This window comes from Manis pentadactyla, chromosome 3 (genome assembly GCF_030020395.1).
Source record: "Manis pentadactyla isolate mManPen7 chromosome 3, mManPen7.hap1, whole genome shotgun sequence".
Classification (NCBI taxonomy): Eukaryota; Metazoa; Chordata; class Mammalia; order Pholidota; family Manidae; genus Manis; species Manis pentadactyla.
In genome coordinates, this window is record NC_080021.1 from 64,315,912 (window position 1) to 64,343,852 (window position 27,941).

At 35.6% G+C, this 27,941-nt stretch overlaps 1 protein-coding gene across 1 annotated transcript; it reads right to left on the bottom strand.

The window, feature by feature from the left end:
- On the bottom strand, positions 1-27,074 carry TERF1 (telomeric repeat binding factor 1). The gene is made up of 10 exons (XM_036886238.2): positions 26,729-27,074; positions 22,338-22,433; positions 19,404-19,525; positions 17,930-18,016; positions 15,961-16,110; positions 15,060-15,169; positions 11,872-11,931; positions 10,239-10,327; positions 9,171-9,277; positions 1-2,405 (listed from the first exon to the last, which is right to left on the bottom strand). Exons 1-10 carry the CDS (start codon positions 27,033-27,035, stop codon positions 2,229-2,231), a joined length of 1,305 nt encoding a protein of 434 aa, XP_036742133.1. The 5' UTR covers positions 27,036-27,074; the 3' UTR covers positions 1-2,228.
- Between the last annotated feature and the right edge of the window lie 867 nt (positions 27,075-27,941).

Here is a 27,941-nt window from a genome sequence, read left to right on the forward strand (position 1 = left end):
CTCTGGGCTTTGCAGATTGGCTCTGAGTGGGTCATTCATTCAACATGTAGCCAGGTCACTTAATAGTTCTGCCTTAGCTTTCACTCCTGCACATGTAAAGCCCAAAGATCATTCAAGGTGGAGGCCTAGGGACTTCCCAGGTCTTTTCTGGGACTTTCCAGTCCTGGGTATGTATGTGGCCTTCTGAATTCACTGGTTTACTGGAGAGTCCTTCACAGCTCTTTACCTCCACACATCTTTCTTCCCAGGATTTTCATCTGTTGCTTGCCATGTCTGCTGTCTCAGACCCCAGGAGTTTGGCAGGGAAAAGACAAAAGCAAACTTCTGAATTGAATCCTCGGGGAACTACCAGAGAGGGTAAAACACACAGCCACAATTCTATGAGAACAAGTTCTATATTGGCCCCTCTGGCATCATCAAGCTGCACCAGAATGTGAGCCAATGTCCCTAAGTGGGGTAAGCAAAAACACCAACATCCTCTTACTGAAATCGAGTAGCCTCTTAAGAAAGCACTCCCTGTTGGTCTTAAGCTTCTATTAGATTTCAGTTTCAAAACGTTGATCCTAAATTTTTGCCAAGCTTAATAGCTGCTTCAGGAAAGGGAAGGATCTTTGGAACTTCCTATTCCACCATTTTTGGTGATGTCACTTTCTATGTAACAGTTTAAAATAAAATTGTAGAAATGGAGGGCAGACTAGTGGTTTCCAGGGATTGGAGAAGTGATGAAAGAGGTAGAGGAGCAGCAACAGGAGGGAGCTTGGGAGGCCCCACAGCTATGGCGCTGGACACAGGAATGCACATAGCAATAAACTGGTCACAACTAAGTATACACACCACACACACATACATAGTAAAACTGGAGAAATCTGAGTATGATTGGTGGCTTATATTATTATCAATATCCTGACAGTGATATACTAGTTTTACAAATTAGTATTGGGGGAAAAAAAAATGAGTATTGAGCAAAACTGGAACAAATATGTGAGGAACCTATCACTTCTTATATCTGCATATGAATCTACAATCATCTCAACAAAAACTTCAATCAAAAAAGTAATTCAGAAGATTAGGATTTAAGATAAGGAAGTTTAGGAAATACACCACCCAATTTGCTTTTTCTTATCTATTCACAAGTTACATGAAAAAAATCTGTTTAAATAAATATAAGATAGCTTTTTTAATAAGTAAAATTCTAAATAACAAAGCACCATACTTTAAAATGATCTTTTCTGCTGGCACATAAAATAATTGAGCATCTTACAGTTAACGGCAACTTAGATTTAATGATTTATGGTATGTTTGGAATGATGAGGTAGACTTACAGGTCCATTTTGGCTCACACTGCTAACTTTGACCAGAAAAATGTCTGCAATAAACACAATGACCATAATGATTGGTGCAAAAGGACAGACTCAATCAGGAAGCTGACAGTAATTATACATATTTGTTTACTCTGTGTATAGGGACAAATCCAGGAACAATGGGAAAGTAACGTGTAGAACTTGAACAGTAAATGAAATATAGATTACAAAACACTGCCATTTAACTTTTATGCAAATACTTCAGTATTTTCATTCACTTGTTAAATAAAGCATATGTGACTCAAAATGCTAAGTAACTATCAATTTTTGACTAAATCCTCTAAAGAATAGAATGCAGAAAAAAATCAAAATTTTCCTGTAAGGTATGTATGACTTTACTTATTTATCATAGATGTTAAAATGATCATGGTTAATACCAACTTAAGTACTTATAGATCCATTTAAGCCCAGTATTGGTATGTTAAATGGAAATATCAAAGAAACTGGTATTATGGCACCAGCTTACAAAGAAGCTTTATTTAAAACCACCTTTGTCAAAGTTTTAACACTGGAACAAAAGTCAGATGTACCTAAATAAGACATGAAGCTGTTCCTGGTAATAGTACAAATTTTGTCCTATGGGTATTGCTATTTTCAAGTATTTCCTTTATATGAAACTTCTGAAAGGAAAATCTAGGTTAGTTACAACTCAGATTACCTTGTACATTTACTATTCTATAAACAAAAGTCTTACTAATTATTAAGGCTGTAAATCAATTCATTACCTCTTACGTCAAAGGCCTAGGATTACTGATTTAGAGACTTCATGTGTGTGTTATGGAGCTGATACACCAATAACCACCAAGTTCAAACAAAAAAAGTGATCAAAATACTTAACTGTCCTCTATCAATCTTTTATAAACACATTCAGTCTTCACTGTCTGAGTGAACCAATTTTAGCTTTTTCATAGTCCGCCATCTGTCTTTTAACATGACGCCTGTTCGGTTGTTGAATTTATAATGTAACAGTATTTTAGACCAGTTTCCTTCTCCGTATTTCTTCACTCCAGATTTCAGATTCTTGTCTTCGTCCCAAAGCCAGGCCTTTTGACAAAAAACTAGAGCAGTTATTCACAGGAACAATTTTTTATTGAGATACAATTGACATAATACTATATTAATTTCAGATGTACATGATTCCATATTTGTATATATTGTGAAATGATCACTATGATAAGCCTAGTTAACCATCCATCAAAATTAGATTGAAAGTAGAACAATTATTCACAGAAACAATTCTTTAAAGAACATACCTACTATAAATGCAACTGTTTCTTATTAGAGTAACATTATAGTTTCTTACAGACTGAAGAATTTCTGTATATATTTCTTAGATTTCTGTAAGATCTTATCATGATAAAAATTTTAAGGGTCCTTCCTGTTGATACTCATTTTATATAAGCACCCAAGATCAAACAGCTACACAGTAAGAGCTGAACACCAACCCAATTAGTCTGACTTTAAGCCCACACTGTTTCATGATGCTTTTCTACAATTGTTAGTAGATTGGTACTTATTAGTCCTACATATCTCTAAATAGAACTTATGAACATTTAACAATTCATTAATGAACTCAATGAAAATCCTGTGGTGGCTATTGTTGGGCAAAGTATACACAAAAATAAAACTCAACTCTTCTCTAATATAGGATACTGAAAACACAACACAAACTAATTAAACATACACTATTTTATTTTTGGAGAAAATGACTGAAAACTTTAAAACATCAAATGCAGTATAATACACAGAAAAAGTTACTGATACTTGGTATATGCTACAGGTAACCAACCAAATGTTCCTTCTGCTCACATGCTGGAGCAAATGATCATCTGAGTGATTTTCTGTATCTAGGCTATAATTAATTTCCCCAACTGACACATTTTCCTGAAAAAATCCATTCACCATCAGTCACAAAAAGACAAATGCTGTCATGATTCCACTCCCATGAGGTATGTAGAACAGTCAAACTCATAGAAACAAAATAGAATGGTGGTTGCCAGAAGGTGGGGGAGGAGGAAATGGGAAAATGTTTAATGGGCACAGTTTCAGTTTTGCAAGATGAAAAAGTTCTGGACAGTGGTTGCATAACAATGTGTACTTAATCCACTGAACTGTACGCTTAAAATTATTAAAATGATAATTTTATGTTATGTGTGTTTTACTAGGAAAAATGAAAAAATAAAAAAACAATGAGCAAAGAATTTGAATTGACGTTTCTCCAAGTAAGATATACAAATGGTCAATAAGCACATGAAAAGATGCTCAACATCACTAATCATTAGGGAAATGCCAGTCACAACCACAAGGAGATACGACCCCATATCTATTAGGATGTCTACTATCAAAAAATAGATAATGAATAAGTATTAGCAAGGATGTGGGGAAATCAGAACACTATTGGTGGGAATGAAATATTGGGTAGCTGCTATGGAAAGCAGCATGGTGGCTCCTCAAAAAAAGTAAAATTATCACATGATCCAGCAATTCCATCTGTGGGTACAAACCCAAAAGAATCAAAAGCAGGGACTTGAAAAAATTCTGTACATCCATGTAGAAACAGTCTTATCCACATTAACCAAAAGGGAAATAACCCATCATCAGTGGATGAATGGATAAACAAAATGTGGTACATGAATACTAAGGTATTATTCAGTCTTAAAAAGAAAGGAAATTCTGACATAAAAACATGGATGAACATTGAGGATATTATGCTAAGTGAAATAAGTCAAATACAAAGAGACAAACATTATTTACTTATATGAGGTACCTAAAAATAGTCAAATTCAGAGATAGGAAGTAGAATGGTGGTTACCAGAGGCTTGACAGGAAGGAGAATGAGGAGTTGTTTAAAGTACAACTGAAAGGGCTCTGTGGATAGATAGTGGTAATGGTAGCATAACAATATGAATGTGTTTAATGCTACTGGACTGTATACTTTAAAATGGTTAAGATACTAAGTTTTATTATGTGCATTTTACTATAATTAAAGAAATCTCCATTTCAATCTTCATAACAAATGCACTGTTAAAAACAATTCAAGGTGGCTTCAAGAAGACAAACACGAGATGAAAACTATCTTGTGTGGTTCAATGCTATGAAACTGGCAGCGACCGTAATTAAGCCCCTGTGGGAGGCTAAGTTGCCTCCTATCAGGAACTGTGTTGCCTACAAGTGCACAGCTACTCAATCTCTAGACAGAGACCGACAACCTCCTATGGCCTTCTAATGACCAACCCAGCCTACTTTCCTCACCAGTCACCACTTCTACAAAGCCTCACTACACTGGTGGTCACTGACACCAAACCAAAAGAAATGTAAATTCTGCATGTGGAGGGTAGGGAGTTAAAAGAGCAGGGATGATTAGAAGTACTTTAGCAGTGGGTTATTACTCTTTGAGAATCACATCTTTTGAGAATGTGGTGAAAGCTATGGATCCACTTCACAGACAAGTGAAAGTATGTAAAATTGAAATGAAATCTCAGAGGCCACTTAGTGTCCCCCTTTAAAAAAACTATCGATTTTATGGTTAAGGATTTGTTTTGTTATAAGTTGTCCCATGTTTATTCAGCTTTAAAAAGTAGTATTTGGTTTATGCAAATTTCACATACATATCACTGTTTTCCTGTTTTAATTTGATTTATATTACTTTTAATAGAGAGCAAAGATGATACCTGATAAAAAACCCAATTTTTCTCAAGAAATAACTAATATTCACTTCTTGAATCCTGGCTAGATTCCTGGGTACAGCAAATTTAAGCAGTATCTTCCAGTAGATCATAGACAGCAGGGGTTGGGTTGGCAAGCTACTGCCAAAATACAGCCTCAGGCTGTTTGTACAGCCCAGGAGCTAAGAATGGTTCTTACATTTTTAAAAGAAAAAGAAAACAAGAATATGTGACAAACTATATATGATCCACAGAGGCTACAATATTCACTGCATGGCCCTTTACAGAAAGTTTGCTAACCTCTGACCTGGAAAAAAGTTATAATTTTCTCAGTAACCAGAAAACCACAGTGTTTATTATAAAGTATTGAATTTTTTTCTTCTATTGCAAAAGAGCAACTTTAACTTGATATATTGTTACTTAGTGATATACTATGTCTTACTTTGATCTGAATGTTTTCACAGTCTTTGCTTAATTTCATCTATGGTTTAAAGGTGAAAGAGTCTCAGAAAACATTCTATGGAGGTAGTCATATACAATTAATAACTACAATCTTTAGAAGTTTAAAGAAGCCAACTTCTACTTTCTATAAACAGACTTTTAGGAGTGACAAAATTGGCTTATCATTGTCACATCAGAAAGAAAATATAAAGAAAACAAGTATAACAGTATAATTACTTAAGTCTGTTCTCCCACTCTGTTTCTTTATTTTATACATTTGATTTACTGTACTATATTGCATTCATAATGACAGATAAGAAAGAATTAAAACGATATATTTTAAGACATAAAGAAAACCTATGTCCTTTGTGCTGTTCTCTTGTGTTTCATTCTTCTTGAAAAATTAAAAACACAATCAATAAAACAATCATAACTGCAGCCATACCCAAAACTTAAAAAGATGCAAGGAGCACTTAATAAAAATGCACCAATACCCTACTTCCCCAAGGCTAAGAAGTTTATATAACTTATACTTGAAAATTAAGTATCATTTCTAATGCCTTTAGAGAGAAAAAACAATGCTTTATAATGTCTTAAAATAATACCATTTATAGTTTAAAAATACTGTTAACAGAAATTCCCATTATACACTATCAATGAAAAAATGTTTTTGTTGTTGAAAGGCATTTACTTTTCTTCTTGCATAGAATAAATGTAAAGAAGGGACTTTAAATTGTGACAATAGAAGCAGAAATGCCTTTGTCTGTTTAACAGACAAATGCAGCAAGAAGAAACTGTCCAATCAGGTACAGGCTACAGCAATAAATATTTTTAAATAACCAAAATCTCAACACAAAGTAAGATTAAAAACTGTCACTCATCTTAAACAAGTTGTCCCACCAAATACCCAACAGTGCAAAGCTAAAAATAAACCAGACACATTAACCACAGAATTATTTTTTGGTTCAGTAAACAGTGATAGACAATAACATATATATTCTGTTCTTTAAATTGCATAGTTGTTATCCTACATTTTCTTTCAAGTATAAAAAAAGAAGAGAGAAACTTGTTTTCTTGATATATGACTAAACAATAATGTACAATCCCATTTGGAATTGTTGCCAGAAGAACTATAAGGAAAGCTTAATTAAATATATGAGGCGGAGACTTTCAGTTTTTGAACCAACATATAAAGGGCTTGAAAATACACTCCAGTCCTCATAACAAGAAAAAGCTGAAAACTGAAAGCGAACAACTCTTCTTAGATCCATCAGAGAATTAACATCACAGGGAAAACTGCTGCCCTGAGAACTAAAAAGACAGAAGGTAGATACAGGAAATCACAGCTTACTGGATGGAAGAAGCTCATAGCTGGAGCCAATACTAGTAGAAACATTTAACTGTGATGGACAAATTGATGGAGGCTCACTGGGAACAAGCTTGACTTAAAAACTCAAGGCACCGGATCTCAGGGGTCCACAAACTTTTCTGAGTTCCAATTCCATTAACAAAAGTCTGCCCTCAAGAGAAACCCATCTTGCCAGTGCCTAACTGACCTGTGGAAACTCCAGCCCCTCTAGCATTCCTGTATCACCCAAGAGGGAGAAATAAAAGCTGAGAAGTACAGGACGTGGGCTCATTAAAAGAATGAGACACTCACAGAACAACAGAAGTGCTTTCTCTCCCCCTCCCCTAGATTACTACCACATTATTTGGATTCCTGTAAAACAAGTTCCTCAGCTGAAAGAACTGCTTCAGACCCTTACTAAGAAGGAGTCTCTAGGGAAAACCAAAGACAAGGGAGGCAAAAACAAGGAAATTTTAGTCTCTGATACATACAACTATAACAAACAGTAAACAAAACCTAACACCTAGCCAGACAAACCTGACACTAAAGGGCAATTTACCTCAGTTCCTTTTAAGTGATATATCTTGTCCAGCTATCAAAAAAGAATTTTAAGTTAAACAGCAAAAAGCAAAAATCACAATCTGTAGGGACAAACGGCATCAGGACCAGCTTGGCAGGTATTTTGGAATTATCAGACTGGGAATTTAAAATAACTATGATCATATGCCAAGGGCTCTAATGGAAAGAATGGACAACATGTAAAAACAGATGGCTAAGTGTAAGCAGAAAGATGTAAACCCTAAGAAAGTAAAAAGTGGAATTGCTATCAACAACACAGTAACAGAAAATGAAGAATGCCTTTGATGGGTCCATCAACAGATTAGACATGGATGAAGACAGAATCAGTGAGCTTGAAGACATATTAACAGAAACATCAAACTGAAAAGCAAAGAGAAAAAGAATGAAAAAGAGAAAAGAATGTTCAAGAACTGTGGGATAATTAACAAAAAGTGTGACATACACTAATGGGGCTCCAGAAAGAAGAAAAGAACAGAAGATCTGAAGTAGTTATGGCTGAGAATTTTGCAAAATTAATGACAGACAATAAAATAGATCCAGGAAGCCCAAAGAAACAAAGATAAACAACAAAAAATCTACATCTTGCTGCATCATATTCAAGCTCAAAAAAATCAAAGACAAAAAATATGTATGACTTTGGTGGCATATGGTGTCATAAGGTCAACATTTTCCCATTCTCCTTTGGGAATCCACCCAACAACAAGAAATAAAATCCCAAAACTCTGATAAAATTAGGAGACCCCTATGACCTAATGTAGTAAAGCTACATTATTGGTGGAAATTGACAAAAGGTATGTGAAGTAGGGCAAAGTCACTTGCCCCTCCAATCTCAGAAAGTCTGTGCTATACACATTTCCAAAGGAACACATCCTGAGGTGTATGCTCTAAATCCCTAGTTTGTAATAGCAGGAGCCTCCCTCAACTTCCACTAGTTTTAAAAGGGAGAAGCAGTAGGGCTAAATAAGGAATCACACAGATAAGCAATATTTGCAGAAAGCAAATCAAAAGCAAGAGTTCTTGCTGGGGAGAAGGCAAGGTCAAAATAAGCTTGTGTCACAAAATCAGGCTGATATCCTTAGCAGCCTGCAACTTGATTGGCCCTAGCCCCTACAGCTCCGCATGAACCACCAACAAATAGGTTATCAAGAAAAAACTCTTCTTAAAGGCGAGTAAGAAAAAAGTATAGGATCACCTTCCACTTACATCCACGACAGAACAAGGACCAGATTTTTCAACTATTATAAACAACTAGAAAACTAGATAAAATATAGTTATAGTTAACAAAAGATTCAGGCATTGGACAGAAGGCATAGGATTATAGTCAGTGAGAGGGGAAACAAATGAAGATAGTACTAAAATCATCCTCTTAACTTTCTGAATAGAAAAATTCTGTATCAAATGGTATCTTTTCTTTTAAAGCACAGAAGAACCTTATTTAAATTTGATCTCAATTAGGAAGATATGAATATAAACGCTAATATGCAGATTTAGGTCCCACCTTATACATGAACAAGTGACTATAATAGTATCAGTAATTCTAAATAAATATCATTACCAATGTGCAACCTAAGACTATTTTTTAAATGTAGGTGAAATATTTTCTTAGAACTCTGAATAGGCAGATTGGTTAATCTAAGATGGCAAAATTAAAGACATCAAATTAAATACTCAAAATTTTTTAGGGCTGAACAGACATAATGTGGAATAATCACAATTATTATTCAGGTTATGACTTTAATGTCCATTAGGTATTACTGAAATAAAATAAACAAATACCTTTCTTTTTCTAGATTGGTATTTTGCAGGGGTTCCTGGCTGACTGTTTAAAACATGTATTCTCTGGCTTGTAGTGGTTAGTCTACTGCTTCTCTTCTTTGTTCCACCTAAAAATAGAAATAACATCATCAAAAACTTTCACATTAAAAGAGGAATTATATTTTTAAAGGTTACTATGAAATTCCTATTTATTTTTTAGCTATTTTAAAGAAAAAACTTTATCTGTTTAATTCTTTTCCCTTCAAATCTGGAAGCAGTCTTTAAAATCACACATTTGCAGTGCTTTTGTGGTCACTAATGGACATACTCAGTGACAGAAAATATGAGACCCCTGACATGTACATTTCCAGCTGAGGTTAAGCAAGGTTAAGATCTGCCTTCTTGTTTCAGCTCTTATGTTAAAATAGTTGTGTTTTTTAGAGTCTATTTTGTGCTTTATTTTTGTATTCTGTTGATTATTTAACAGTCTAAAATGGTCCCCAAATGTACTGTGGATGTGCTGTATGGTGTTCCTTAGAGAAAGTAAGTGTTAGGTAAGCTTCATTCAGGCATGAGTTATAGTGCTGGTGGCCATGAGTTCAATGTTAATGAATCAACAATATTTATTAAATAAGGTGTCCTTAAACAGAAACACATAAAACAAGGTTATATACTTACCAGTTGACAAAACTTGTGACTGGCTCAGAGGAACCTATATTCCCCATTGTGGTTCAATATTCACTAACTTGGTGTTCGTGGCAACTTTATAGAACACAACTACTGAGAGTAACAAGAATTAACTGTATTTATGTTTGACGTAACTATTTCAAGTTGCTGAATTAAAGTTAAAGTAGAAAAGCAGTACCATCATAGAAAAAGCATCTTATTTAAACACGCAATTAGAATAGCTAACTTTTTTTTAAGCACCATCTCTAGTCAACTCTATTGAGTCATGACATTTGACCTCTTTGTGGTTCAGTTTCCTAAAGTGTGTGTTTGTGTGTGATAGTGGCAAAGTCAGAGGTTGGTTGGATCGTTTTTGAGGACACATCAATTCTCTGCTTCCAACACTGTAATAAAAGTACTCACTTTGAAGAGTTTTCAGTCTTTCCTCCTTCTTATTAAAATCTTCTTGTCGGCTTCCAAGTTTCAATATAGTTAAGAGATTCTTGTGACACCTAAATGAAACATGAAAGTTTATCCCTCGGCTCCACAAAACTAGAAAAGCTATGGAAAAAGGCAGATGATTTGTTCTACTTTCTGCTCTAGAACCTTCTACTCTGGACTGTTTCCTTTGGTGCTTCCTTGCTTAGCACCCCATCTTAACTTTTGGCCTCTTAAGATTTTTGTCAGACTTCCCTCCACCATCACTTATTTTCTCCATCTCATCTACTCAGAAATCAAGGTTCTTTTTCCCTTCCAATGAGACAGATCAAAAAAATATCCTCAGACTATAAAATACTAACTTTCATTTTCTCCTATGGCTTGTAACTTTATTTACCAAAAGAGAAATCTTAGAATTCTTTCATACATGATGGCAGATATCACTTGATTATTATCCTTGTAGCTTCCAAATAGGGCTTTTCTTTTTTGGAAAGGTAAAACTGTTTGTAAATACAGGATGTGGCATAATTTTTGACCTCAGAAAGCTGATAGTACTCCAATTCTATGAAGGAACAAAGAAAGATGAAAAAAATGCAGCTTACTTAAGCTTAGGCAGCTATTTTATCACAACCTAAAATCTATACCTATACCCTATTATACCTGCTAATCTTTTCCTTCCCTCCCCAAAATTTCTATTGCACTCTCTGGAATGCCATTCTCAACCTCTTTACCAGTTCCCCAACCTCTTTGCTTTGTCTAAAATCTAGCTCTCCCCTTGGGACAATATTTTTCTCCTTTGTAACCTTCTCAAGTAGAGACTGGCTTAATCTTTTAATTTTCATGAATCACACAGCACAAGAGGTAGGTCTCTATTTTCTTCATTTCCTAAAGAATGCCACTTCCAGGATTCTGTTTCCATAGAAACCTTAGCCCTTAAGGATTCACGCCACTGAGGTGTATCACCATCTACTGTTTCTCAGTCATTCACTCTCATTTCAAGTACTACCTATCATTCAAAGATCTTTCTTCTACCCCAAGTGCTGCTTTTGTCATGAATTTCAGTGTTCCCATGGATAACCCATATAACATGCTGGCCTCTCAATTCTTCATTTCCAATGACCTCCTCCATGTGAAGTCAGCTACACCTCCCATGGTTCCACTCAGCATGCCAATTGCTCTGTCTCTGAAATCATTCATGCAGACTTCCTACTTTCTGAAGATTTCTAGTAGATTAAATACAGTTTTTCAAGTAATTTCATAAAATCAGAATTTGGGACATTCATTAGAAATGTAATCTGCATCCCCTTCCTACCCCAGCATATCCTTGTTTCTGTGACAGAATATGAGTTTACCAGAAATCTGCTTTACGTTGAAGTACACTGTTTATGTGTATCCCAATAATGGCCTTGTAGAAACTATGTAAAACAATCTAGGACCTCTATAGTTTGGAATTCAAGACATGTCAGTGTCTTGAATATCTGTTGAATAAGTAGGCCCCTGCAATAGTCTCTAAATCATACCATTAACATAGCAATTATTATAACATATCTTAGGTCTACATGAGTTGCTTCAACCAAAAATTCTAAAGAGAAATAAGAAAAACGTCAATTTACTTCACCTCAGTAAGGATACTGTATCTCCTGAGGATTCAGTTACCGCAGACTGTTTGTCACTAACACTTTAAAAGAAGAAAAAATTTGTAAGAATGTTAACAAAGCAAACTTTTCCTAAGGATAGTAATTTCTACATAATCAAGTCATATTTCAATTTAGATGAAAGATCTTTGGAAAGAAACCCTGGGAACATTAGGACATATACAGTCCATTACAACATAGCTAATTTTTGCCCAGATATGATTACCAGAGATATTAAATCAAACTTCCCCAAATCGTATGTTAAGCAGAGTCAACGCTGTAATTAAGCATTATGTCACTCTTTAAAACTCTCCCATGGATCTTTATTTCCATTAATTCAAGTTTAATTTCTTGTCTTCCCACAAGTCTCCAACTGAACTTTAAAAACAATTCCTCTCCCCAACTAGTGTAGTTTTAAGTCCTTCAGCCCTTAAGTCTATCTATAAATTTTAACAATAAATTATGTAATGTCTGCTACTATTTCTGTTTCATGTAATTCTTAATACCTCAAATAGTTTATATGCTTTATGAGAATAAAACATTGATTTCATCTAGTAATGACAATAAAGGGTTTTATCTTTCTTAGTTATTTGTCTGACCTTGCAATCATACTCTTGATGCTACTATCCTTGCCTCTCTTGTGTCCTGCTCTCATATCCTGATACTGGTGAGTTTGCTGTTTTATTTGCCCTGATTCTATTTGTTTTCAGGATGCCTTGGTATTTGCTTGATTTCTGATCTTTACTTTTGTCTCTCGTTTTGGTTTTGTCCTGTGCCTAGTGCACTGCAAGTTCTAACATATGCCTGGTAATGAACAATGATACAAGGCTATTTAAGAACCTTCAAGGAATTCTTCACCTAGTAAGAAATACAGACAGGTAAGCAAATGTGTTACTATCCAAGGTGAGTTCTTTTATAGATGTGTGACTCAGTGCTGTGGGAGAAGAGATGTGACATCTCTGATCACAGAGCAAGACATCTTACAGGTGATCTTTGAGCTAGATCTTGAATGACAAGAAGAGATTGTCTTGAAGAGAACAGAAGGGGATTTAAATTGAAGCAAAGGTCAAGGAATCAAGGAGCTTGTGATATTTGAAGATCAGGGAAAAGTTCTGTGTTGCTAAAAAGTACCATGTATGTGGGCAGGGAGTGGCTAAGAGATGAGGTTGTATATGAAAACAGTAACAAACACAAAAAACACAAAGGGGCTATATAAGGCTTTGTGAGCCATGCCAATGATGTCTAACTCATCTAGTACAAAACACCCAACAGAGGTTATTAAGCTGGTAAGTGATTTAAACCAATTTATCTTTATGGGAAGCTAACTCTAGAAGTCACATTAAGGGTGGAACTGTAATCTAGTATAAAGCTAAGTAATAATCTAGGATATAAATGATAAGAATGGATTATTAGAGGCATTTCTGAGATGAGATTCATAACACGAGAAAATTGGTTATGTCAGAGAATAAGTATTAGGACAGACAGAAGGGAACATCAGGAGTTGTTTTACACATACTGATTAAAATGTGTATAGGAAGGTATCTGAAATAAGTGGGTAGTACTATATAAGGAGACTACACAGGAAATGTATTCATTATCTCCAGGAATCATGGTAAGTTTTAATTTTATTTTAAAGCAGTATTACACTGGACAGGAAGGCTGGGCCACAAGAACATACTGGCGGGTCATAGTATTACTAAATTATGATTTCCAGACAAAATGACATAACTGAGCCAATAAAAGTGTAGTCTCTACTTCTCAAAATGGGTCTTAGAAAAAAGTAAGTCAATGCAAAATAAGTTAATAGAGCTTCTGGGGAGATAACCAGTGAGGAGCAGTCATGCTCTAGTAGGCTGAGACAAGTAGAGATAGGAAGACTAAGCTCAGTCCTGAGTAGACCAAGGTTATGTCCATCCAAGCTGGGACCCAATCTCCACCTCTAAGTAGCTAAGATGGGGAACCTGCAGCACTCAACTCGTGGTCTCAAAAAAAAAAAAAGTAACATTACATCCATTGCCAAATACATCCATCCACAGACCACAAAGATTTGACTACCTGGCCTTGGGTCAAGGGTAGAAGTACAGAGGGAATGGACAATGGGTTCAACAGAAAAGATCTTTATATGGTAGAGTTTATCTTCTTCAAAAGGGTTAGCTTTCCTAAAGCTGAAGCAAAAGGTAAAAATCAATTCTGCAAAAATAACCCTTGAAAATCCCTGAAGAAGAAATAATTTGGGGGATAGAATTCTTCTCTCTTAATACAGTAGTCCTCCCATATCCATGGTTTCACTTCCCATGGTTTAAGTTTCCTGCAGTCAGCCAAGGTCTGGAAGGAGATGATCCTCTTTCTAAAGTATGGCCAGAAGGTCAACAGTAGCCTAACACTGCATCACAATGCCTGTCATTCACATCACTTCATTTCATCATGCAGGCATTTTTATTACCTCACATCTTAATAAGAAGGGTGAATATAGTACAATAAGGTATTTTAAGTGGAAGAGACCACATTCACATAACTTGTATCACAGTAAATTGTAATTGTTCTTTATTAGTTACTGTGTTAATCTCTTACTGTGCCTATCTGATAAATTAAACTTCATCATAGATATGCATGTATAGAAGAAAAACAGCACATATAGGTCTGCAGTTTCAGGCATCCACTACTGTGTGTGGGACAGACACAGCCTGTTTCCCTACAGCAGTGGAGCAAATCACTACTTCTTCAGTTGAGCCCCAGATGAAATGGTTAACTTACCCTTAGAGAAGATAATATGAATCTTAAAATACTAGAATAACCTCGATATAGTAAAATTAAGCAGTCACATAATGAGGGCATATGGGATCTGAGAACTAAGGAGCACAGATGATTCAGGTTTCCAACCTCAACTGTTCCAGACCATATATTCCCTGAGAATGGTAAACGATAGTACTCACACGATTTAAACTATACTTTTATCTTACTCTCTATTTTACTATTTTAGCTTAGTATTATCTAAAAGAATTTGCATATGCCTTGAGATAACTCTACAGTACTCCAAATATCCAAATGTTAACCAGTAAAACAATGCACCCATTATTCAATAATTACTTTTATTAATAAATGACTCAATAGCATCACTTTTACATAGATATTACATCCATAAGACAAAAAATATATTAATGAAGTTACAAACCTTTTTCCTACATCCAAATTAGCTTCAGTTTCCATTTCACTATCATTACTATCAGGTTTATATTGAGAAGCTGTTCTTTCTCTTCTACTTTCCACTACTTTTGCTGCTGCCTTTAAAAAAAAGAGGTTATGGGAGAGGAAGGAAAGCATTTAGCCACTTTAAACAAACAGCATTAAATTAAATCTTCTGTAATGGGGGGAGTCTAGTAACCATAATGTTGCTCATGTAATTGTACAATAATGATACCAAAAAAAAATTAAATCTTCTGATTTTTTAATAGTCATAACCAAAATATCTGTTCATAGGCCAATAAAGAGCACTAATTATGACATCAGCAGCAGCTGCCTCAACTACCTGCTTGGTTTATCAGCATTATGCAGGTCTTTCTTTGTAAATACGTTTGATACACACAACACTCTCTAAGCAATTTTAAGATAAAAGATTACTTAAAAAAGAAAAATCAATAAAAATTCCAAATGTTAAAAAAATTTAACTACCTCAAATCAATCAATGCTCCACTGTAACATATTAAAACTTTTTAAGGCCAAGACAGAAGATGTTACAAAAAAAATTTTTTAATGCCTTTCTTCATCCAATTTTGCTTTTTCTAAAAAATACGCTAAAAATTCCTTTAAAATTTAATTAAAGCCAAATATTTTTTGCTTATTTCTTATTTTAGTAAGTTTTCCCCATAATTTTTCATTTTGAAAAATTGTAGAACTACTACAATATCACAATAAATCCTTTAGGTTCGCCAATTGTAACATTTTGCCACATTCTTCTGCAAAATCACTAAATAAAACTCTCAAGTTTTCAAGAATTTCTATTTCAAGTAGTCTCCTTTATTAAATTAGCAATTTCTCTTAAGTCTATTGTTAAGAGTATCTCTGAAATAGCATACCTTCATTAGAAAGGCTGATGATTTTTCACTTAGCACATAATTCACATAACTCTTAATTTTCTCTATCATGTGGTTGTAGCTGAAGTGTTGAAAAATGGAATGGAATGTATCTTTATGAGATATTATCATACGCAACTTCCTTTTTAAAGGCTAAGGAAAAAAAGAAATGTATTAACAAATAAATCACAAATAAGATACTAGAAATAGTGTCATATTTAATGACTGAAAAAAAACTTTATGAATATAAATTCAGAGACACAATGAAGAGGTTTAAAAAATTCTTGTTTTAAGTGGCTCACCAATGTACTTTATCTGACTTAAGAAAAAATTCTATTTCACACATATACAAAAGCATTTTTAAAAATTAATCTGAATGCCCATTACATTTAAGAAATACCAAATTAAGAAATACAATTAATAAATAAATAAATATGTTTATTACCATAATCTGACTGCACCACCCAGCCTTCCCTCTCAAGTAAGCATTACCCTAAATTTAGAATTTACCATACCCTTGCATTCCTTTACATCTGCAATACGTTATGTATAATCCATAGACAATATACAGTATTGTTTAGCATGGTTTTAACTTTATACAAATGGTGTTATACTAGTGTATTCTTCTGAGGTTTGCTACTTTTTGTTTAACTGGTTGTGACATCTGTCCATGTTGATTTGATTGACATTTGTAGAACTAGTTACTCACTGTTGTCAAGTATTCCACTGATCCACATTCTTTCAGCCTATTGAAAGCATTTAAGCAATTTCCTATTACTGTAAAGCTGTTAAACATCCTTCTACATAGCTTCTTGTGCACACCGTAATTTTTGGACAATAGTTCTTTCAATATTGGTTGCACAATAAAAGCTAGAGTTTAAAAAAATTCTACCTCTTAGGTTTCTATGCCAGACCAATTGTCTCAGTAGGGCTGGTTTTTGTTTTGTTTTGTAACATAACTACCTTGGAAGATTGACAGTAATTCCTATACGGAATAAGTGTATATCCTATAACCCATCAATTCTATTTCCAAGTATATAGCCAATAGAAGCATATGTATTTGTTCTACAAAAGACATGTAAAGGAATGAAATAGCCAAAAACTGGAAATAACTCAAATGCCATCAACAGCAGAATGAGTAAATTGTAGATATTCCTACAATGTAACAATGAGAATGAACAAACTACTGCCACAAATTACAACTTAGATCTTACAAATATAAAATTACTATCAGATTCTATTATATACAGTATAGAAACAAGTAAAATTTATCTTGAATGATACAAGTCAGGATAGGGGTTACCCCTGAGAAGGTGGAAGGGATGGTTCTGATTCCTGACCTAGGGGCTCATCACTTAACTGCATTCCTTTTGTGAAAACACATCTACTTATAAACTTAAGATATGTGTTGTTTACTAGTGGTATGTTATTGTTCAATTAAAAGTTCATTAGAAAATGTATAAAACTACCTTTCATTTCTTGACTAAGCTTAATTTACTCCAATAACACTAGTAACAACCACATATGAAGCCTCTAGAAAAATAAGCACATCATAATTCCTTCTATACCTGTGCTCCCCAATACGGTGAACAGTAGGCACACGTGGCTACTAAGCCCCTGAAATGTGTAACCCCTGAATTTAGAAAGAAGTGTAAAACAAACACCAGATTTCAAAGACTTAGTACAAAAAAAGAGAGCAAAATGTCTCAATACTTTTTACATTAAATGTTAATTATGTTTTTGTATATATTGGATTAAAAATAATGTTATTAAAAATGGTTCCACTTGCTTCTTTTTACTTTTTCAATGTGGTAAATTTAAAATCACACATAAATGGCATTACATTTCCATTGGACAGCACTGGTCTTTACTGTTTAAAATATAAAGCATTCCTTTTCTCCTCCAATGCTCTTTCAATTTTCCCCAGTTCATAAAACCAGTTCTAAAATTCTCATGTAATTCCAACAATTACCATATAAGAATTTGGGTCACCAAATATTCTTTCAAAAACTTCTCCTGCTTCCTTAAAATGACCATTTTCCACACAAACAGCAATAGCCTGAAAGACAGGATGACAAATACATACCTCAGATTGCTTTAAAATATCTGATTGTTACTTAATATCAAAATAACTCAGGTAAATCCAAACTATTTAAAACAGGTAGTTTAAATAATTTTGACTTGATAAATGATATAAGTGCTTTTTTGGAGATTAAATAACTGTGATTTGAAAAGATATGAAGAATTTTCAGTGGCCCCTTACATATTTACTAATAAATGCCCAGCATTCTATCTTTCTAATTTATGCCAAAGTAAAGACCGGCATTTTTAAGTAAATTAAAAGCTACATTATGTACATTTAGGACCCACCTAAATACTAATTTTGAGCAAAAGAGAAATGAGAAAGGAGGTAGATGGTGTTTGTAATGATTAGGATAAACAAATAAAAATCCTAGTTAGGATCGCTGGATAATTTCCAATAGCAACCCAGGAAGCCAGATGCTTGTGAACATTTTATAAACTGACCTTTTTGATACCATCTGGGTAGCTTTGTAAACCTGGGCAAGCTATTTTAACCTCTTGGTGTGATGTGCTGTTGTGAGGGTTAGTTATATTACGAAAGTGTTTAGAATAGTTTCTGACCAATAATAAGTCATTTATTATGTTTGCTATGAATTTTATGGGAACTCACTATATACTAGTATATTAACAAAGGCTTGCTTCCTCTAGAGCCCCAAAAGATTTGTGGTAACATGACAGATCTCTTTGCCCTGGGCTAAAACTCTTAAAATAAGTTTTTTCCCCATTCTCTTCAGGTCTTAATTCTACTTGACAGGCACTACACTATCAATAATTAATTCTTAGAAATGTGGGACACCACTGAATTTTCTCTCCTATCCAACTGTAAGATACTTTTTTAAATGAGGAAGTGTTTATTTAATTAAGAAAATCCCTAGTATTTGCTTTGCCTATTAGCAAAACATACCTACCTTGCTGTTACATCTTTGTAAAACGTCTTGGCTTCTCATTCTTTGATAGGGCTACTCCTAAAATTGTCCATATTAAAATCTCACATTCTCTTAATCACAAATATACATTAATTTCTTGTCAAATATTCTATGTTTTTCATATTTATAATCTTTAAACAGGAACAGGGAGAGCACAAAATCACTGGTTTTTGAAAGGTGCTTGGTGATCTTTCAATAGATACGACATACTTTCCAAACTGGGGAGAATATATACTTTGGTAGCAAACATTAAGTCCTAGCTGTTAGAGCTCATGTCAAAACTATAAACCCAAGGTCAAATTTCTAAATAGAATGATTATATTAAATTTATTCTGGGTTTACTGCCCAACTTCTATTAGGTGGCTCATCATTTCTTTATATATTATGTTTTTACTTTCTAGAAAAATAATAATCACAAATACAAAGTAAAACTTATACCTGAATTTTAATTAAATTCTGTATTTCTTCATGAAGTTTATCATGTTCCTTTTCTACTGAAGCCCAAATCATCAGGGCTGATTCCAAGGGTGTAATTCGTTCATCACTTTCAAACTGTGCATCTTTTAAAACCAGAACAAAAAGAATTAATTTGGGAGGCTAAAGTAGAATGTTACTATGTCAATTTTTATAAATTCATTTATTTAAATATTTAGAGCAAATACTATGTGCTAAGCACTGCTCTTGTACATACCTGTTTAGGGAAGTGATCTGATTTTTTGAGTTCATTTCCTCATTAAAATCAACTTTCAAAATGTAAAATGCTGGATGAGTTTACAAAATATTTGAAGCTTTATTGATTTTAATAAACAAGCTATATTTTACATAAAGTGTCACAGTAACAGATTCTTAAATGGTACTCAAGTTGAATTATAATGTAACAAACTTTGAGATATAGTATGAAACTTTTATTTTGAAATTTGATGTGAGCATATACTACTTAAATTCTGGTTAAACATTTTTTGGACTTTGAAACAGGAGCTTTCAAGAAGTTATTTCTCTACCAACATTCTTCCAATCACCAAGGCTTAAAATCTAAGGAGTAACTGTTTTACTCCTTCCTTTCTCATCACCATATCCACAATCTGTTGCAATATACTGTGCAGTTGTTTAAATAATGTGACTTTGGAGTTTACTCCAGACTATCATGTGCTATCTGTGTGGTGTTGAAAAAGGCATTTCACTTTTCTAAACTTTAGTTTTCTCACCTAAAAAATGGTGAAAATAAATAGTATCTCATAGGACTTACATGAATAATTAATCACAGTGGCTGGTAACTACTTATCAAATTATACACAAATATCTCAAGATATTCAGAACCTTCACTATATGTCTTGTACCTATAAATCTGTAATTTGTACATTGAATAAATATTGAACATCACTAAAAACTAAGAGTATCTTAGTGAATAAGGCAAAGTCCCTGTTCACATCATGCTCACAATGCTAATAGGAGAGAGAGGTAATAAACAAAGTAACAAATAATTTTATTTCAGAATAGTAAGAGCTATAAAGAAGAAAAAGAGGACTAGGAATTGAGAATGATGGGGGAAGGGAAGCCCCTTTCAGATAGGGTATTTAGGAAAGGCCTCCTGAGTGACAGTGGAACAAAGATCAGCTTAATGTGACGCAGAAGCAGCAGTCACACAAAGATACAGAGGAAACATATTCGAGAAGGAACAGCAAGTAAAAAGGCCCTGAGTAGCAGTTTGGTGCCCAAAAGTGAAAAAGGAGGTTGGCCTGCCAGAGCAGTGGGCAAGTGGGATGCATGCCATCAGAGATGATGGAGTAAATGTCTGATTTGGAATTCATTTTGAAAGTAGAATGAACAGGACTTGCTAGTAGATTGGATGTGGAGTGTGAGGAAAAATGAAGAACTCTCAGATTGTAGCAACTGGATAAATGGTGCTGCCTTTTACTGACATAAGGAAGCCTGGGTGAAAAGCAAGTTTTGGGAGTTAAGCATGGAAATCAAGAGTTCCACTAATCCAGGTAAACTATAGGTTATTCTCCAAACTCTATTGTTTTTCTTTCGTCTAGAATACCATTTTCACATTCTCCTTCTAATGAAACCCATCAATCCTTCTAGGTATCCAATATATAACTCCAAAATGTTTTAAATGTTAACTTTTAAATGCCACTTCACTTAAGTCCATGATGGTGAAATATGATTCTTGATAACTGACCCTAGCCTATTAGAGCTAAGATATACCCAAAGGGGATGATGGTAAACTTCAAAATTAAACTATGGAGTCACACATAGAATCCGGATTTTTTTCCTATCCTTTTTTAGGAGAGGTTTCGGAGGGAAAAACTAAAATATACTGAACAACTGCTAATGTGAAGCACAACTGGGCACTTTAGTACATTTAATTTACAAAACAGCTCTATTAACAACCAATATGCCTATGGTCGTCATGGTCAGGAAGACTCCAACTGGGTCCACATTGGCTCATTTTCTTCTTCAGCAAAAGGCCCAAACCTACCTACAGATCTGTCTCCCCCATATCTGCTCTGTCTCTAGTCCTATTCACTTATGATTGTGGGACCAGATCCAGACCTAACCTCATCCCCAACACAAAGCATGTGACGTAAGCCAGAGCTAGATTTGCGAGGGCCATGAGAGGGCTACTGGTAAGATACACTGGGATCTTATATAATACAACATGATTATAAGGAAGCAGTTTCACATAAGTACTGCCTACCACTGGGGGACTCCTGGGAAGGCATTCGTAAATTGTAAAAAACAATAGGAATATGTAATTATTCACATCAAAAGGTTCTTTAAATGACTGTGTTGTAAATATCAGGCATTACTGAAAAAATGAATGAGGCTTGCCCATTAGAATCTAAAATGAACTATGGGAACACAGAGGAGAGATACTATAGCTGTATATATCTCTTTTACATATATGTTGAGATCAAGTTCAAGAGGTTTCAAAAATCATAGCTGCCAGTAAAAGAGAGTGTGTATGACAGTAAGAGTGAACACCGTTACAAATTTAAAGTAAGATCTTCAGGATAAGAGTCCATGAAGCATGGTTCCCCAACACTGCCCTCAGTATCACCTGGCGACTTAGAAATACAAACTCCAGGGCTCCTCATCCAGCCTATAGTATCAGAAACTCATATGGGCAAGGGGACTCAGCACGGTTTTTTAATGAGTCCTCTAATAATTCCGAATTAGGCTAAAGTTTGAGAACCACTGCTCTAAGAAGACAGGGACTATATTTTACTCTAGTTTTGCCTATGTGTAGATGTATATGCAAGTACATGTGGGAAAACTTGCAAAAACAACAGTTCTCATCTGTTTCTTCTCATTATCTTACCTTTAGACATAGATTAGAGTATTTCCAATATAAAAACGCATATTTACCAAGGCTTTTTCCTTCTGCAATCCTTGACAAAAACTGACATATGTATACAGTTCTCAACTGACAAGCTGTTAGACTGGACAGTCCATGAATAATAGCTGAAAAAGAAAATGTGAATTTTATTAAGACATTGATAAAACAAACCAAACTTGACCCAGCAGTGCCTCTGTAACAGGTTACAAACATCACACACAAAGGTTACCATAAATTTAGGCCTGTATACTTTTTTATAGACAAATTTTTAAAAATCAGAAAAAATAGTAATGAAACTTTTCTTGCAAAATAAAGCTGATATTTCACATGTACAGTAAATATTTTAAAATACTTTCACAGGTAGCACTCTATATTAATGAAAAGGAAGATTTAGATCTAAACTGTAAAATGTGTCAGAGCATTAGTTGGAATCTTATTTTATACCTAAAAGCTCCTATTATAAGGAACATTTTATTTCTGTCAAGGTTTCAGTTAACTGAGTCTGCTCGGTTTACAAAGCTTTATTTTTAAAACATAATATTACTATAATAATCTACTAATATTAATCTCCCAAATATCTGATACCCACCCAGATGTTATGTTAGACAATAAATACATACAATGGTGAGTAAACCATAATCCTGGACCTTAGAGAGTTTATTACTATGTAGCAATGAAAGACTAATGACTGAACAACTGAAGTAAAAGTGTGGAGAAAGCAGAAAGACAAGAACAGAATGCTAGAGAGCAAATAACGCAGAAATCTTCCAGGGCATTTTAGCAGACAGTTGGAGAAGGAGCTATCAAGGCAGACATCTCTGAGGAAATAATGTTTGGGTACCACTAAAGGTGCCACTGTTAGCATTATACTTCACCTAGGGTTTGACTAATGTATATAAAAAGGTGAAATTAACTAGCAAACCAAAAAGCTCTCCTGCAGCCACCAAACAGAAAGGACAAATAAATACATTTATTTGTGTTTACTTCCTCAATTCTAAAACAGCGTAATTTTATGCTATACTACAGATTATCTGGACCAAATACAGCCATAATAATAATTAAAAAGGATTCAAAGAACACAAAATATATATAAAATTTAAACACAATTCATTCAATATTTACCAAACATCTGCTGCTAGCCCATGTTAGGAATGGGCTGATGACTAAATGCTAAGACAGAGTCCCTGCCCCTCATGAAGGTTTTTAGTCTAAGAAACAAAAAGTTATTTGCAAAAGACTAATAAAAATTTTAAGGAGTGCCACAAGGGTAATTATGGTAGAAGAGCAAAACAAGAGACCTAATCTATTCTAGGGAAGAAAAGTCAGACCCCACTTACTTCCCTCCCTACTCAATGTAGTCTATCCTGCAATAACTACAGATTCCCTACACATCACTTCCCTGCTAGGCAAACAAAACAAAAACCTACCTTGGTTGAACCTGCTTTTTCCATACCTGTAACCAAACCACTGCTGACCGAAAAACACATTAGGGAGATCTAATGATTAGGTACAACAGCAACTATATTCAAGCACTTACTCTAATACCAGGCTCTACTCCAGGCATTTTATACCAGTGGTTTTTACAGGAGTGATTTTGCCCCCTTGGAGATACTTGACAATACCTGGAGACATTTTTGATTGCCATGAGTGAGAGGGGGTGCTACTGGCACCCAGTGGCTGAGGTCAGCGATGCTGCTAAACATCATGCCAGGCACAGGAGAACCCCAGTCCCAACCCTTCCACCCTCCTGCAATTACAAAACAAAGAATTATGTGGTGCAAAATGGCAACAGTGCAGAGGTTGAGAAACCTTGCTTTACACATACTAGTTCGTGTGCTTTTCTCAACAGCCCTATGAAGTAGATATTATTATCACCACTTATAGATGAGGAAATTGAGGTACCAAGAGAGTAAGTAACCTGCCTTCAGTCTCACAGCTATAAAGTAGCAGAGCCAGGAATCAAACTCAATTTACTCTGGAACCCATGCTCTTAATTACTATCCTACACTACTTACCATGAGAACAACTGAGTTGGGAGTGAAAAAACAGAATTTTCTAGAAAGCATGGAGTTGTATATTTTTACAATTTTTAAAAGTGTAGGAAATGAAATTCTATAAAAACAAAAGAGAATCCTCAGTCAAAAATAGGAATACAGAGACAACACTATGTTCACAATTAGTAGCACAACTTGAAAAACAGTTTATTCTCTCTGGGTTTCTGTGCCCCTAACCTTAAAACAGTGGCCTAGATTATTGCTCAGGTCTTGAGCTAGAACTTGAAAGGGGTCTTTGTTTTTTTTTTTAAATTAGACTTTATTTCTAGAATGGTTTTAAATGCAGGGAATTGCTGTGAAGACAGTAGATGTCCCATATACCCTCAACCCAATTTCTCCAATTAACATCTTACATTAATATGATATGCTAGTAAACCAACATTGATACATTATTAACTAAAACCCATGCTTTATTCAGAATTCCTTAGTTTTGAGTTAATGTCCTTTTTCTGCTGCAGGATCCCGTCCAGGGTACCACATTAAACTTAACTCATGTCTCTTTAGATATCTCTTGGCTGTAAGTTTTTCAAATTTTCCTTGATTTTGATAACTTTGTCAGTTTTTAGGTATTTTGTACAATATACCTCTATTGGGATTTGTCTGATGTTTTTCTCATTAAGAGACTGGAGTTCTGGGGTTTGGGGAGAAAGATTCACAGAGGTAAAGTTCCATTTTCATCACGTCTTATCAAGTACCAACTATCACTGTTAACATTGACCTTGATTAGTTGAGGTAGTGTTTGTCAGGTTTCTCAATGCAAAGTCACCCCTCCACCGCCTTTCCAGACTGTACTTTTCAGAAGAAAGTCACTATGTGCAGCCCACACTTAAGAAGTAGAGTGTTATGCTCTACCTCCTTGGGAAGAGTAGCTAGATAAATTACTTGGAATTCTTCTGCATGAGAGATAGTCTCTTCTCCCATTTGTTTATTTATTCCATCATTTATTTACATCAGTATGACTAATGGATATTTTATACTCTGGGTTATAATCCAATACTACTTTATTTTCTTGCTTGTGTTGTTTCAGCTTTGACCATTGCAAGCTTTTGCAACTGGCTCCTGTGACCCATTGCATCCTCACCACTATGGGAATATTTTGTTTTGCTTTGTTTTTAACACTTTCTTACTTTCTTGCACATGATGCTCCAAATTTGTCTTGTGTATTCCTGTCCAGTCCTGGAATAAGGCCATTGCTCCAAGAGAGAACCATTTCTCTGGTTCTCTTTATTGAGAATGGCATTATAGACCAAGACTAGTGCTAGGTACTCATTGCTACTAGGGTTATATTGCTTCTATGCTCTTTCATCTAACAGAACAAGGATATATATGAATACATACTAACCTGTGTCTATATATGTATAGAAATATGCACATATATTTCATTGTAACCACCTATACCTACATTAAGCTAAACGGGAGCTCACGCTGATGTTTCCAACTCAAACTCTTTAGCACATAGATAGTTCTAGCCTCCTCCCCAACAAGGACTTTTTAGTGATTCTAATTATGGTGAACTGGCTTCACTTCAGGATTTAACTTTCTAATTAATGTTAGTTAACCATGGTTCTAGTGTTATTTGTGATAAAGTTAGAGAAAAAGTTCTCAAACGGGAAGATACTAAGGTATGGGTCTAGAACACTCCTTTTAACCTATCAGTACATCAGGTTGCTTTAACTACTTCACTCTTCCATCAACTAAGGTTATTTAGCTATCTCATGGGACATTAAGATGAAATGTGTTAGTGAGGTTTTCTGAAGAACTTAATTTTCTATTAAACATCTTGGAGTTGCATTCATCTGCAGTAAGCTGAGTGCTAACTCTGAAATAAATACCAGAGCATCTTTCTGTCATTCAAAAAGCTAGGCTGGTCTTCTCTATAGGTCTGTGTCTCTGCCCATCACTTACAGATTGACTTGTCTATAGGCAGATTTCACTAACAGCTACCTTTATTCTACAGCAATAACTTTATTACTTTTATCTTATACTGAGCAAACAGGCCAAATGAGGTCTAAATGTCTCACAAATTCATAGAGAAAAAGTAATGGCTAGGTCACTTGGAGACTACAGTGACGGCCAAATAAATGCCATCACACGAATATCTCAGTCGAAAGACACGATAGAAGCGCTCAAGGAGACAAAATTGGACACTGGGTTAGGTTCAATTTTGCACATTTTACCTCATTTCCGAAGGGAAAAACTGAGTAGTTGGTAATAGACGGATACGGGACTTGCACCAACTCAGAGCCTCGATCCCTCCACTCTCCGCCGCAGCGGCCCCTGTCCCCGGGTCCCTCCGACATCCCGCCCCGCGGCGCGCCGCCGCCGCAGCCAAGAGCAGCCCCGGGCCGTGCGCGCCCAGCACTCACCCTCAGCGCTGTCGCGGGTCCGGTGGAAGTCGTCCGAGCGGCCATCGCGGAAGGCCCGACAAAGAGAAAGGCAGAGGAAGTCCAGCATCCAGCCGGCGGCCACTGCCTCGGCCTCGGTCACCAGGTCCGCATCCTCCTCTTCCTCGGGAGGCCCCACCTGCACCTGGCACTCGAGCAGCTGCTGGCACTCAAACTGCTCCTGATTCTCTCTCGCCATTTCCGCCATGCACTTCTCCGGAGGCTCGGCATCCTGTTCGTCTGCCCGCCCTCGCGAGCTTGGAGACCCTGAGAGAGCGACCTCCGCCATATTGAACTGCTCGCGGAGGTCTGTGCCACTAGACGCCGAGCGACGAATGGCTCACCCTGAGGGGGCGGGGCCCCACTAAAGTGCTCTTCCGTCAGCGGGAAGACCAATCACACCGCCACGATGGGCCAGCGACTAGAGCATGGCTTGTGATTGGTGGAAACCTGCTCCCGCCTCTGGACGTTGAATTCCCCGCCACAGGAGCTCCTGGTTTTGTTTTTTCAGAACTGGGCAACTCCAGTCTGAGCAGGGTCAGAAATTAAGAGGTGAGGAGGCTGTTTAATTCTCTTGCTCACATGAAACATTGACTAGAACAATGACACGGTTAAGTAAAACATGGAAAAGACTACCCCAAGCTTACTTCAAAAAAATTTAGGGAATAGAATCTGTCAGCATTATTCAAGCCTTAATACTTTGGACCCTAGCATTCACCTAACACACTTACTACACTACGATAAACCACAGCTGTCCCAGTGAACTTAGATCCGTGCCCCTCCAGCCGTAACGCCCGCCAGCTAGTTAAAACACAACGTTCTGGTCTCCACCCCCAGACCTTTTTGCTCTGTAGGTCTGGATTCTTGAGTTTGCGAGTCTAATAAGTTCCTAGGTGATGCTGAGGCTGCTTCTTTGGGGACCACATAAGGAGAATCACTGATGCAGAAAGTATCAATTAATGATAATTGACTATGATAATTAACTATGGAAATTAACTTCAATCAGTCTGAAAGAGACTGTAGAATGCAGCCTGTATAATAATAAGAATGCATATTTTGAACTTTGAAACCGATTTTAGAGCACAAAAGGGGATTGTGGGCAAGGGGTCGGGGTGGGGGTCCTGCTTATGTTCTGTTTCTCTATGTGGGTGATAGTTACATCAGTGTGTTCACTTTATGAAAATTCATTGAATAT

What these genes read in the sequence shown, in the direction of transcription:
- TERF1 (XM_036886238.2), bottom strand. Translation starts at nt 27,035, where the DNA reads ATGGCGGAGGTCGCTCTCTCAGGGTCTCCAAGCTCGCGAGGGCGGGCA. An exon ending in AATTTGGATGTAGGAAAAAG is followed by an intron (nt 11,932 to 15,059) that starts GTTTGTAACTTC and finishes CTTCTTTTAAAG; the next exon opens with TGTTAGTGACAAACAGTCTG. An exon ending in ACCAATCTAGAAAAAGAAAG is followed by an intron (nt 2,406 to 9,170) that starts GTATTTGTTTAT and finishes TTTTGTCAAAAG; the next exon opens with GCCTGGCTTTGGGACGAAGA.